Source organism: Poecilia reticulata, linkage group LG15 (assembly GCF_000633615.1).
Source record: "Poecilia reticulata strain Guanapo linkage group LG15, Guppy_female_1.0+MT, whole genome shotgun sequence".
Taxonomy (NCBI): domain Eukaryota; kingdom Metazoa; phylum Chordata; class Actinopteri; order Cyprinodontiformes; family Poeciliidae; genus Poecilia; species Poecilia reticulata.
In genome coordinates this window covers 4,503,554-4,517,690 of record NC_024345.1, presented here as the reverse complement: position 1 = coordinate 4,517,690, position 14,137 = coordinate 4,503,554, and the positions used below count along the sequence as shown (strand labels likewise).

Below are 14,137 nucleotides of genomic sequence, written 5' to 3'. Positions count from 1 at the left end.
CCATAACCATCAGAAAAAAAAAAAGATAATGACCTTCAGCCCAAGTTTTGCAACTTCTGTGCATTGTGAATAAATTATCAAACCCCATTTATATTCCTATATGTCGCATTTTCCAACTGTTTTTTTAATAAATTTTTCAGCTTTTGTCTTTTCAGCATTTTTCTTTGATTTCAAAATTAAAAATATGAGTAAAAATGCAATAAAAAATAATTTCTAAAACATAAAGAGACCCATGAAGATGGGACAAAGTGTGGACATGTCTCAAGAGGAAGAAGCCAACAAAAGATGAGAGTGACCACATCGGAAATTTGAAAGGTCTTTATTTGGTTATTACCTCTCGTTTAATTAACCCTCACCCTCGGAAAATACAATGAAAAAACGGCATGTGGGCGTTCCCCTGCAGGTTAAGGGGTTAAAAAAGGAAAATATGTATCTAAGACGATGCTTCTTGTTCTTGTTGACTGGGTAAATGGTGAGTACCTCAAAATAAATGAAAAATACAAGAAAAATATTGATGGATAAAGATAATTTCCTTTGTGACACCTAAATAGCCTGGTGACAAACAGCAAACAGCTTCAAGTAGTTTCATAAAAGCTCCTCTAAAACAGGAAGTAATGGATTTAACACGCAGCTCATCAGTGTGTGAAGTTTGTACCTGAGCATGCAGCTGATTGAAGAAACTCCTCAGTTTGTCTTCCTGCGCATGAACTTGCCCCTCTGACATGCCGTCTATCAGATTGTAGAGGAAGTATGACGTGGCCTCTGCATGCACACACACACACACACACACACGTAAACACACACTGAGAGCAGTCGTCTTGGGAAATAAATTTCATTTGCCACCGTGTCAGTCACGGTGTCCATTTGTGCATTCATACTATTTTTCCTGTAACTTCTGCAAAGTGTGAGGTTGTGTCATTTCTGCTGACAGAAGCTGCTTTGGGTCTGCAGTTTGAGTGAACGTACGGCGGCTCGCTGTGACAGCTTCCTCCTACTGCCACGCTTATGCACACACGCAGATGTAGTCTAACTGGAAGTGACACGGATAACAGTCTCCATCGCTCCCACCAGCGCACACACGCCAGCTTCTGCACTGGAGACTCCCCCGACTCTCTCTCACACTCACACACACACACACACACACACACACACACACACACACACACACACACACAATCCCGATGCTGCATCAGCAGTAAGGCTCTATTTCCCTGGGTAGCAGGTCCTTTACCGACATGCTGACAAACACACACTCACACACACCCCATAGCGTATAGAGGTTCCACGACGAGAAGTGGGTCGGACGTGAGCTCGTTGCTATGGAGACTGGACGTAAACATGGATTTTGTTATCAATGATATTTTGTTATCAATGATATGCAGGAGGCAGTTTGTAACTGATACGACGCAGATAAAATCCACAATGGAGCCTCCTTTTTGGTTTTAAACAAATGCAAAAGTCACAAAAATTACATGATGAAAGAATTACAAAACTTAGGACGTGTATGAGCTACAAGCAAGAGTGAAGTCCGCATGGACTTTTCTTACCAGACGGGTTGGAGTTTCCAGCGGAGAAGCGCTCATCTTTGTGCAGCAGCTCAATAATCTGGGAAAACAGCAGAAAGTATGCAAATACCTTGAAGTATTTTCACATTTGGTCACAATACAACCACAAACCTCAACGGATTTCATATATAAATTGATTTTAAACACTCGCAATTTTATCACATATTACATTTTCGTTCAGCATCCTCAAAAAAGTAGAATAAAGTATCAAACTATACATTCCTACCCTCTTACAGGACTCAATTTATCAATTACTGCTTAACTATGTTTCTAGCTACTTTTTAACCTAAGTTTCATGCCACAGCATGATGCAGCTACCACCATGTTTCACTGCATGTTGGCTGTGTTTTTATACTGAAATTACACACGAGTTTACCATTTACAAATTAGCAAATGTTTAAAGACACATGGATTTTTATACATAGTCAAGGGAGCTGTAAAGAAAATCTTACACATACTTTAGCAAAAAGAAATAAAAATAAAACATTTTCACTGCTTATTCAGTGAATCCTCTCTTTCGTGTTGTAATATGTATCGCGATCTCATCGCATTTGCTTTTGCAAATAAGTTGAATCTCAAATTTAAAGAAGGTATTTTTTTAAAAAACAACTACTTTTATAGAGCAGGCATTATTCATAAATGATTGACAAAGTATCAAAAATGCAGCTGAGGTACAATGTGATTTAACATTACAAACACAGACACCTTTTCGGGTTTTCTTTTTTTGGTATAGTCAAAAGGTGACATGCAGAAGTCGTACCTTGACCATGGAGTCCACATCAGAGGACCTGCAGGGGGCAGTAGAGGACAATAAATGAACACCAGCTGCAGCTCAAACAGAGTTTTTATGCAATTTGGTCATTGAAGTCAAAAAACACAAGAAGAAATTCATCTACTGGATTGAGAGATGCATTAATGACAATATAAAGACATTCAAATATCATCTGCTCTTTATATGAGATTCATGTAAAAACATCTAAAGTTGAAGAAAATCTATAATTTTACAATTACAACGCAAAGCTAATTTTATTTATGTAGCACATTTTCAGCAACAAGGCAATGCAAAGTGCTTACTTTGTAAAAACATTCCTTAACTTTTATTTTTTAAACACAACACTTCTCAGGAGCGATGGGATTATTTCACCACCGCTAGTGAACTGACAGCATATCACAGAATACGTGAAGAAGAAGCGACACGGTTTCCAGTTCGACACCCTCCGTCCCGCAGTACAACAGACGAGAGACGGCGGTACAAAAGTCTGGCACACCACAAAAGACACAAAGTCACACATGAGCACAGGGGCGCGCGCGCACACACTACGGGCTAAATGATGACAATGTGCGACATCTCCAGCGTTGTCAGCGAGATGTTGGAAAAGGAGGAGAGAGAGGGAGATGAGAGGAGAGAAGAAGAGGTCTTTAATGATTAAATTATCCCCTGACCTTGTCTTTGACAGGGGCAGGTCCCGCACAGCGATGACACGGCGCTCGCAAACACACACGCACACACACACAGACACGCTTCCCCAAGTGACAAGCCCAATTATGACCCTGTCAGGCAACCTAACCATCACAGGAGTGTGTGTGTATGTGTGTGTGAGAGCAAAGTGAATAGGGATGAGAGGAAAAGGACTGATTTAGAAAAAAAATAATAAAAATACCAATAATTAGCGATGACTTAGAATATCTTTTCAGAGTCGAGTGCTGAACAGACATCCCAGAGATCACACATCAAGAGCTACTGAGATGATTAATAATCCACTGCACAAACACAGAAAAAAAAACACGAAACCGAACTTCATGGCTTAAATGCAAAACGCTGTGTGTGTGCAGGGAAAGACAACCCTGAACTCACCGTACCCAGAACAAAATGAAACAGGTAGTGGCAGCATCATGATGCAGGGAAGTTGGCGGAAAGTAGAATGGAGTCCAGAATTTCAGAAATTCTACCAAAACTGACCGGAAATATTTTGTTTATCCAATTTTCTTAAATTTGAGCTAATAATTGGTGGAGAAAAAGAACATTTCAAGTCGGTCCATTCAGGCTCTCTCAACCACTAATATTTATTAGGTGATTAGGAAGACAAAAATAAATTACAACCCAGTTGATCATTGCCAGAGCAGCAAATGTAGCCGGTGGTTTCTATGAAAACCATAAATGAGACGGTTTTATAAATGAGATCTCCACGAGTTTTTCACTTTCTGGTTAAGTAAAGGTTACAAAACAAACAAAACCTTCTTGTTGAGATAAACAGAAGTTCAGATTTTTTTTAAATTTTGTTTCTGTTAGCTGTATTAGATTACTCACTGTCCGGGGTTTATGTTTGCAATAAAGCCAAAACAGGAAGACATTATTACCACTGTTAATTAATCGCATGCTAAATTAAAATGAGATTGATCATTTCCGTTCTGATCATTAACATTTTTTGACGGCTAATTTTGTTTATAGAGGCTTATAATTATCAAGATATTACTTGAAAATGGTTTCAAAACGACAACTTATATTTTATCATAATAATTTATGGGTCAACCTATCATCCAGCAGGGTTTGCCGTTATCACAGGCCCAGCCACTATTGAATTTTTACTTACTGCAATGAAATTTGAAGACAAAACCCTTTTGCTAGGCACTGCGCATAAAGAACTTGGACGGGCTGAACCAAGAGCATAAAGTTGAGCTTAAGTAATCGAATTTTTGCTCAGTGAAAGAAAATAACTTTGGTCCCCGCAGGGAAGTCAGCACTTTACTCCTCGGTTCACTTCCAGCGTCGCCCGGGGGCCCGAGTGTTTTTGTGCAGCCGTGTAGTGCTAAACTGTAAATATTCATAAACACTCCTTCAACGAATGCCTGCGAGTCAGATGCTGGTCCTCAGGCTCAGCCCTGGTGTGTCGGAGAGAGTGAGAGAAAAACGCAACCAGCGCAGAAGTCGGAGGGGGCGATAGTGGTGGGCATCTGCTCATTTGCATATCTCCCACGGTGCTTTGGGGCGAACGCATGAGGGGCGAAGGCCTCCATATGTATGAGGCACCCGCATAAGTCTGCGTGATGCAGCGTTTCTCCCTGCAGCTGCCCTGGCGCACAGACGCCGGTGGATGGTGCAATGGGCCACACATGTCACGTTCTCACACACACACACACACACACACACACACACACACACACACACACACACACACACACACACACACACACACACACACACACTCTCGCAGCATATGCTGCAGTGACCTCCATAGCAAAACCCCAGGCTGGGGCTCCGAGGGGCCAAATATGTAAAAAATGCCGAATGTAAAGTGATGCAGAAAATGGGAAGACAAACAGAGGAAGGGGCTAATTGACTCACTTTTTGAAGCCGGAGATGAGGCTACTGCGGAATAAACTGAGGTCCAGAGGTGGGAAAGAGGGATTCGACACTGAGGTGGAGAAAGCAAACAGAGAAATGTTAAAGAAAAACAGCAGATTGTCATCAGGTAAAAGTCCAATCACTTAAAACCTGCCATCAAGCCTAACTTTAGGAAATTAGGTGGATTAATCAATGTCAATGAAACAACTCATTTGAGACATATTTAAAAAACAAAGGAAGTTGGATACAAAACAGGAGCTTGAGGTTCTGAATCACCGGAAAGAGCTTAATAAAGTAAAGCAACTCGTTTTTTTCAAAACCCATTGCTCCTGATTTTAAAATACAGTATCCGGGATAAAATTTCTACAACTTAAAGAAATTGGTAGATATCTGTGAAATGTTCTTTTGGCATCAGAAAAGAAAATGATAATGGGACAAATGGGTGGTACAGCATGAACCGACTGTTAAGGAATGAAATGAGGTTGCCATGGTTATTTACAGAACGGGAAAAAAAAAAAACTACACTTTCTGTGACGTTTTTGTTAAAATACTGGGAGGAGTAGGCCAGAAAGTGAGTGTCTAACTTTATTTTCTGATTACCGTATTTTCCGCACTATAAGGCGCACCTAAAAACCTTCAATTTCCTCAAAAGCTGACAGTGCGCATTATAATCCGGTGCGTCTTGTATATGGACCAATATTGAGCCACAATAGGGCTAGCAACTACGGTAAGCAGCCGCCGACTTCATTTTCGCCCGTGGAAGAAGAAGCACGCGGTGCATGCTGGGATAGTTGTCAGAACGCTGATTTGTTAATAAAGTTTGATGATACATTTAAAGTCAGGGGGCGCAAAGGGGCGGGGGAAGAGAGACAGAGACTGCGGAGGCAGCGTGTCGGTTGGTCTGTGTTACCCAGAAAGCAGTTGGGCACAATATCACAACACCAACACCGTGAGTGAAACAATGACTGGGGCAGCCTACTATATAAAGTACTGGGGGACCATTTCTTTATAAACGTGGATGTGTAATAATAGAGTATGGAACAAACTGAAGCGTTTGGGTTGCCAATTTTTTATTTAAAATTTTTTTTTTGAAAAATAGGCCATTCATTGAAGGTGCGCCTTATCATCCGGTGCGCCTTATACTGCGGAAAGTACAGTATTTTTCACTAGGAAATCATGCACATGTTAAAAGGAAACAAAATGAAACATTTGTTGATTTTTATTTTTTGTTCTGTCAATTTCCATTTTTTCCATTTAATTAGGATTTAATTCTGTTTCCACAGAAAAAACTTGTAATTATCATTCATACTTTTCTCATTTGAATGAATCAGTCCTGAATGAATGGATCTGCACATGCTGACAGTTCAATTTTAAATCTTAACTATAACTTTCAGGTCCTTCATGAATGAATTGTGAAAGCCCTACAATCACCCTTTCCCTCTCTCTTTATGTTGTCTTGGAGATTCATTTAAAAGTAGTTGAACACATTCAATTTATTAATTATTTTTCCTCAAAATTTCTATACATTTGTTGTTTTTTTTTTTATCATCTCTTTAATTTGCTTTTGTCTTTTCATTTGTATTTTTAGTTTCTCTTTCCTTATAAGTCACTTTTTTCTGTTATAAAACACAATTTACCCTGATCAGGCAGGTCACAGGGATTAAACTGAGACACATACATTGCAGTGAATGCTGGGCGTTTAAGGCTAAAAGATGAAAGACAGAAAACAGGAGCAGCTATCCATAATTTAGGAGCCCTTCGTATCTCGCCCCTCTGAGCTCTCTTTGCTCTTGCTCTTTACAAATTCACACAGACTAATCCCTTAAAAGGCCTGATGAGCACAGAGGTGTCGGAGGGCAAATGTGAATGTGTGTGTGCCAATCAGCCTGCAGGCAAAGCAGAAACTTCTATGATGACGAATGCTCAAGATGGTGCAGAGATTCTTCAGACTTTGTTAAAAACTCCATTAGAGTCGATGTGTGTCGACTTACTTAAGGTGTAAGTTTTAGCCAGGTCGCTAGTAGCCAGAATCCGAATCTCTGCGCACACGAAGACCTCGGAGTCCACAGAGGCGCCCAAATCCTGAACAGACAACAGCGATTTTTTTTTTTTGTGTGTCACTAAAAACCTTTCGGTGAGCGCCGGAGAACAAACCGTAGCGAGACTTTATTGATCACCTTGAGGGTTTGAAGTGCGGCCTCCAAGCTGGGGAACACGGGGAGGATGTAGGTGGCTAATGTCTCCAGATCGGGGGCGACACCGAGTCTGACCATGCCTTTCACCACCTCCACCACACCTACAGCAAACAAAAAACACAGAGAAGTTTGCATTTCATAATCTTCAAGAAGAACTGAATCATGAAAAATTTGAAGATGGAAAACATCACAGATTCCCAAAATCTGTTTATGTTACAAGTTTTAACATAAACTTTTAAAAGTTATGTTTAAAAGTTATGTTAAAACTTTTGTTTTAACGTAAAGAGTAATCCTGGATCAGAGAGTTTGTGCTTCTTGAGTCGGGCTCTAGTTCTGCTGGAGGTTTCTTCCTGTTAAAGGAGAGCGTTTCCTCTCCACTGTCGCTACATGCATGCATGGGATTGTTACAACGAAAACACAAAACTCGATGCAGTCGGCTGGGTCACTAGTGGGAGCTAAACAACACCTGCCCATCACCCTGTATACTTTAGCACTACACCCAAAGAGGGTGAGTGTTTATTCTTTTTTTTTATTATTTATTTTATTGCTCAAGTTTGCATCAAAATCTGAGGTGGGTAAATATATAATTTACCACAATAAAAAGTGTTTTCAATCATAATAATGACAAACTATGGCTACTGATGTGGTTGGGATTTTTGCTCTTTCCCCCAGCATAGTTTCTTATGATTATATATTAATATCTGTAAAAAAAACAAAAAAAAAACATGATTGCATGTAAATATTGTGTTCAAATTAATTGTAGCTGATGTTCTGAAGTAGGCATTTGCTACAGATTTTTTATTTTTATAGAAGTATTTGTGTTGCAGCGGTCTGATTTTATATTATGGCAGATGCATTGCCACAAACAATGAACTTTTAAATACTTTTTATAATCACTTATCTTTCCAAGAATGTTGTGATAAAATTTTAAACCTATATCAAAAACCTGTGTTTTCACTCAAGGTTGTCATACAGTAAGAATTTCAATCCTGGCCCGTTTCTGCATTCAAAAAACAAAAATGTAAAAACTTAACTTCATGCATGTTCACCTAAAGCGGCTCTTGCATGTCTTACAGTCAAATACTGCACACATACTTTTCTGCACTCACTCTCACGTTCCCACCCTGCAGCTGTGGAAGTACTCCACACCCTTGACTGTTATAACGCTAATGTTCCCCTCCGAAACCAGGCTGCTTGGTAAACATATGTGGGCATAGACACACACTTGGCCTCAAATGGACTCTTGCAACCTGCTCTCCAGCAAAACCCTGAGGTCCTGCCCCAGGAAAGTTGGCCAAAGCAACCGCATGCATATGGAAAAGCTGCTCAACACTCTGCGTCGTGTCTCGGAGCGCAAGAGGCAGAGGCCTAAGAGAGCCAAGACACATGACCTCATGTTTGTGCTTTTTGGTGAATGGTGGGTAAAACAGAAATACTGATGCAGCGTTATCAATGTTACCAATATCTCTTCATGTGCAGAAAACTATCCCTAAGTGCTTCCTCTAGTTCACACACACATAAACTTATGTTGTATATATAGAGATAGAGAGATGCTTGTGTTTGTGTGTTCACCTGTCAGGCTCTTTGCATCAATAAAAGATGAGTTCTGGGCTTTTATATGCCATTAAAACCTGCGGCTGGCCTGCATTATCCCAGGTAGAGGTACCTGAGCCACTCCATCCATTCAGACTTCTCTTCCCTTCGTATCGCTCATTCATCCTCTTCTCCCAGTATCCATCTAGCCATCTTTCAAAAAAAAAAGTAAACAGACAATTTTCCCCTTTCTTCTCAATGGAGGATCCCCATCTACTCTGCCATCCATCGCTTCATTCTTACCCCTCTCATCGCTTCCATCCGTCCTTTTTTTGTGAACGGAGAGAGGGAGCACCTGCCATCTTCCTGAATAATCCATAATCAATTTCACGCTGAGCCAAACAGACAGAAAAACAAGTGAATGGAGAGCAGGAGGTTTAAATGCGGAAGCCGGACGTTCCTCACGTGCTTCCGATCTTCCGGACATGAGCTTCCATGATCATCAGCACTTTTTCATTCACGCCACGAGAGCTGGAGGAGTTTTTTTTCCTTTTCTGCTCGTCATGCCTTCAAAGCAAGAAGCTTTTAACCTTTTGAACCCAAGTGTTTCTTTGTTCGGCTTTGAGTCGAAACATTTAAAGATTTAGAGGTTATTTCTAATATTCCTCGAGATGAGTCATGTTACTTTTTATTTGGGGAAGAAATGGGACCCGCGATCAACTTCCAAACTATCCAAAGCAATAAATGTGTATAATATCTGGATTACAGAAAAAATCTGTTCTCAGAAGGAAGGATTTGTTCTCTTCGCCTATGTTTAAAAAAAACAACTAAATGTTAGGACAAATATTAAACTGTGGTTCATTTAGAGGGATTTGAGTGTGGAATAATTGTTGTGAAGAGTGAAAACTGTTTTTCACTCTTAAATGAAAAAAAGTATAAAAATAATTTGATAAACAAATGCAATAAGCGTTTCAGAAAAACATGCAGGGAGGATTCTGCCGTTTTGATTTTGTATTAAAGTTAAAGTATAATAAGGTTATGCTTCTACCTTTGCTTTTTTTCTGTCTACACTTTATGTTCAAGCCATTGACAGGAATTAAAATATTTATTTCTGTATTCATTTTGTCGTTTTTCTTTTTTCATTTTGTTTATTTTTGTTTAGGTTTTTCAGTATTGTGTTTTGTTTTTTGACTTGTGTATGAAAAGGTTAAAATGACCAAAATAAAGAAATAGTAATATTAAGTAAGTAAGTTAACACAGGATTGTTGGTCACAAAATAACTAAAGAATCATTTTTGCTATTTTCAGAATCAGTGAGGTGATTAAATATGAAGGAAAAGCAGCTTTGTGCTGGAAAGGATGTGGTTCAATTCAGGCTGCGACAGAGCGAGAGAAAGCATAACTTCAAAAGAAAGGTTCAATGTATTTCAAAAGAAAAAGAAAAGCCATTTGTGAAATTTTAACCACTGCCTAAGAAGGAACATGATGGATCTGTTGACACCATTACTTCAAACGCTCTCACCTTTAACTAACTAACCACTATTGTTTTCTCTGCCGTCTGAGAAATTTGCAAACCGATTTTGGCACGTAGAAGAGCTGTGAAGACCAGAGACCTCTCCAGGTCGGTCAGCATAAAGACGTGACGTTCTATCCGGACAAGAAGTATCAAAGTAGTGAGTTAAGCATGGCAGTGGTCACAAGATATCACCATCAGCCTCATGTCTCCAGGTTAACTGTCAGAGACGGGGAAGTGAGGACACACGAGAGGGAGGAGGAGAAGAGCGGAGTGAACCGGTGGCTGTCATCTCGTCCCGTCCTTGGACATGAGTACCTGTCACTTCCCCTTTCCTCTCTCCTCCAACACCATCTGTCCGGCCCATTTCTCTTCGCCTATGATTCACTCAAGGTAGACTTTGTTGCTAGAAGGTAAAAGCAGTTTGAGGGGGAAAAAAAGACAAAAAAGAGGAGAAATGACTTCCATAATAGGTGATTTGTGATGAAACGTGTGAAAAATGTTCAGGAAGAGCTCAGGTAAAGCAGCTTGATGCAATTTTGTTACAAGGAAGGAAAACAGACCAAACGAGGACTTTACCGAAAACATGCAAGGTGAGAGAGAGACCCTCTCCCTCTCTTTCTTTCTTTCACTGGCTCTGCTGTGTCACAACTTATAAGAGAACTTTGTGTCACAAGGACTGACAAGCAGTGACTAGCTGGCGGCAGGTGGCGAGAACGGCCGAGCATATGCTTTCGCTAAACCCACCAAATCCACACCTCATCAACATGTGAGGAGATTTTTCTCTCCCTCTTCCTCCCCCGCAGAAACCCCCTCCCATTCCTCAGCTCAGGCCTCTCTGCCCGCTAGTGACACCTGTGGACAAAAAGTGACACGACGCTTAATATTTCATGGGCCATGCACAGTGGGGCGCGTAATCCAAAGTGAATTCCCTCAGAGCGCTCGCATTTACATGAAATCAAGTCACTCTGCATCAGTCACATCACCTGCACTGCCCTCCGAAAGTCATATCCACCCCCTCACACACACGCGGACACACACACACACACACACACACACACACACACACACACACACACACACACACACACACACACACACACACACACACACGAGAGCCTCATGCAACCAATGAATGTGCGGGAGAAGAAGAAGGGGGGGAGACGCTGCATGATTCATGAGGATTAAGGCAAACACTGTTGGAAACAAGCAAGTGTGAGCGAGGGAGAAGTTTCTCCACTTTCCTTCCTTTCTTCCTTCCTCCTTTCCGCATGGCGATACGTAAATGGATGCTGTCCGACTGTGCGGTCGGTGTTTAAGTCTGTCGAGTTGCACGCGTTCGCACCAAGACATCTCACCAGTCGGACTGGGAATAAGTCTCGACCGCACGGAAGATTCAATTTGCCGCGGCGCAACACCGGCCTCGGCGGTTTTCGCCTGCCCTGCCAGCTCCAATGCTGTCAACCGGCCAGCGAAAGAGAGAGGAAAGAAAGTAAGAAAAATAAATAAATAAAAAAATCCATCACTTATTAATTGCTTCAAAAAAGCCTAAAGAGAGACCCAGAGCTCTGCAAACATGGAGCACTTAAAAACCAAACTGCTGCCGAGCGCAGTCGACAGAACGCGTCAGCTAATGAGTTGCGAGTCCTGACAAGTCTCGAGATGCCCGCTATCTGTGAACGAGATGATTTCTCACACCGGCCCATCTCCGATGACAACCAGAGGAAGAGTACTTTGGAAAAAACAGACATATCCATCATCCGTCTTCAATGGTTTGTTCTTTAATGTTTGCATCTAATCTGGCACCCAGAAACGTGGAGGACTTCTCAACGTTGCCGGTTTTGAGAAACCTGAATTGTTGCATATTTTGATAAATTTTTTTCATTTTGGTTTGGACTGTCCATTAGAGTCCATGAAACCTCACTTATGTTTTTGTCTGTTCTTGTTAACATTAAAAAGTAAGAACAATTCTTTTTTGTTTTCAGCAGATTTATGCCCAATAAACAGGAAGAAATGTACTTTTAGCATGCAGAGTTTGGGAACTCAAAAGGATAAAAGAGCAACCTGTTATGTGCCCCTCTCTGTCAGTCAGACAGAACTGTAGACAAGTAGAAAATTATAGTTTCATTTTAAACAGCTTTTTACACCTGGCTACTCATCCTCCTTTGTTCAGTAACAACTACTACACTGAAGAGTGTTGTTTTCCCAATGCAGCAGCCACTTCTGCTAGCATATCAAAATTATTCATTTCCTGTCAGAAAATGACAGGACCAGTGAAGTTGAAAATCTGGATCCCGACCCCATACATGAAAAAAAAGTGCAGCAGAACTAATCTTTGCTTGTAGCGTGAGTCTTTGACTTCACTTCAACTAGAAAGCAGCTTTAAAGTGTAATGGGAGGAGGTCAAGAGGGGCAAGCGTCAACCTCAGGCAACTAATCAAAATAACTCATTTATACCAAAGGTCCAGAAACTGAGCACAGAGCTCACAGTATCCTGTGTGCAATCGCAGTAAGGGACAGATAAAGGAACAGATAAAGACAAAAGAACTGAAGAAACCCACTGAAGCAAAACGCCTAACAAGACAACTTAGGCTGTCTTACCATGGCAAAGGTCAGCAAGGTCATCCTTCAGAAAGATAACAACTCTAAAGATGCAACCAGTGCTAAAATGCTACGGTTTAGATTAAAGGAAGGGCTCATTTCAATACTACTCAAGTACTGAAATGGCCCAGTCCAAGTAGAAGCCTAAATGCATTAAATGATATTTTTAGTTCAAAACTAAGTCTATCGTGAAAAAGATTTTTTCTCAACTGGAGCTCCGTTAAATGCAAAATGAAAAAAAAACAAAATAGTTGTGGTTTGTTGCCGTTATTCTTATACTTCTGCAAATGTGTTTCCCCAAAAAAATATTAAGGAAAATACTGAAGCAAGAAGAAAACTAAAGCTGTTAAGTAAGGCCAAGCAAACAGAAACTTGCAACTAAAGAGTGGCTGGGCGTCAGGGAGAGTTGCAGAAACATGAAATTCATGTCTGAAAGCGCTTTCTGGGAGTCAAACTGGATGGAAATGGAAAGTTGGGATGTTTGGGTTTTTCAAGAACTTCTCTAGAGAGGCCACAGTGTGTGTTAGCACACACACCCTCTCACGCAGGGATCAGACCTCTTCGCCCCTCGACTTGCCCAGCCTGGTGAAATCTGTCCCAGCTGGTTCGCTCTCAAAGGTCATTAATATTTGAGTAAAAACTCCCCTTTAAAAGCTCTTTCTGGTACAGAAGATGTTATAATCCCCTATACACCCACAGAAAAAAAGAGGAACTTTCTTTTTTTTTTTTATTCAGATGCAGGAGTTTTTACTTTCTCTTAGGGCTTCATCACATCAACAAACAATTTACACATGAAGCTAAAAGTAGCATGATTTGGATGAGCCAAAGCACAACTGTGAGAAATAATAGCGGTTTAAGCATTTAAGAACACATAATTGTTCCCCTATGTTGGACACCAAGGATCTCTCCGTTTTACAGGAGAAGTGATTTCTAAAAAGCTTACAGCCAAAATCCTAGCACAAAATAATTTAAAAAAACATTTAAGTGAGTGATAACATCTCTTTCTTGCACTTTTTTATCTCAACATAATGACGCCGTGTTTCCATCGACGTCATGTAATGTGTATTTTGAAATATCACAAACAGAAACAGCTAAATTTGAAAATAATTTCCTCAGTTTTGGAAAAAAAGTTGGAGGTTTGGTGGATTTCGGCTTTTCCAAAGTAGAGTTAAAGCGCTAAAGGGAAGCTGGGAACATATTTGCGAAGAAGTTCTGATGTAACAAACATTTTCCTCTTCATTACAGCCCACAAAGTAACAGTGAACCTTTACTTTGTAATGGGCAACGCTCTCATCTGATGTAATTACACTTTGCTTAATCTGGTTGATTCGCTCCAAACCAACAGATGGAAACTAATAATTTGCTTTTTCCTTCCGGTTTATTTTTTC

The 14,137-nt window shown here is 40.5% G+C and overlaps 1 protein-coding gene across 1 annotated transcript in view; it reads right to left on the bottom strand.

Annotated features, from left to right (window-relative positions):
* Positions 1-14,137, bottom strand: part of lrpprc (leucine-rich pentatricopeptide repeat containing) — a 68,332-nt gene that overhangs the window by 48,794 nt on the left and 5,401 nt on the right. The window contains exons 12-17 of the mRNA XM_008428723.2: positions 7,086-7,204; positions 6,900-6,990; positions 4,909-4,978; positions 2,326-2,353; positions 1,548-1,605; positions 656-762 (exon numbers count right to left, since the gene is read on the bottom strand). Of these exons, the coding sequence (XP_008426945.1) occupies positions 656-762; positions 1,548-1,605; positions 2,326-2,353; positions 4,909-4,978; positions 6,900-6,990; positions 7,086-7,204 (473 nt within the window). The remainder of the gene's footprint in view (positions 1-655; positions 763-1,547; positions 1,606-2,325; positions 2,354-4,908; positions 4,979-6,899; positions 6,991-7,085; positions 7,205-14,137) is intronic.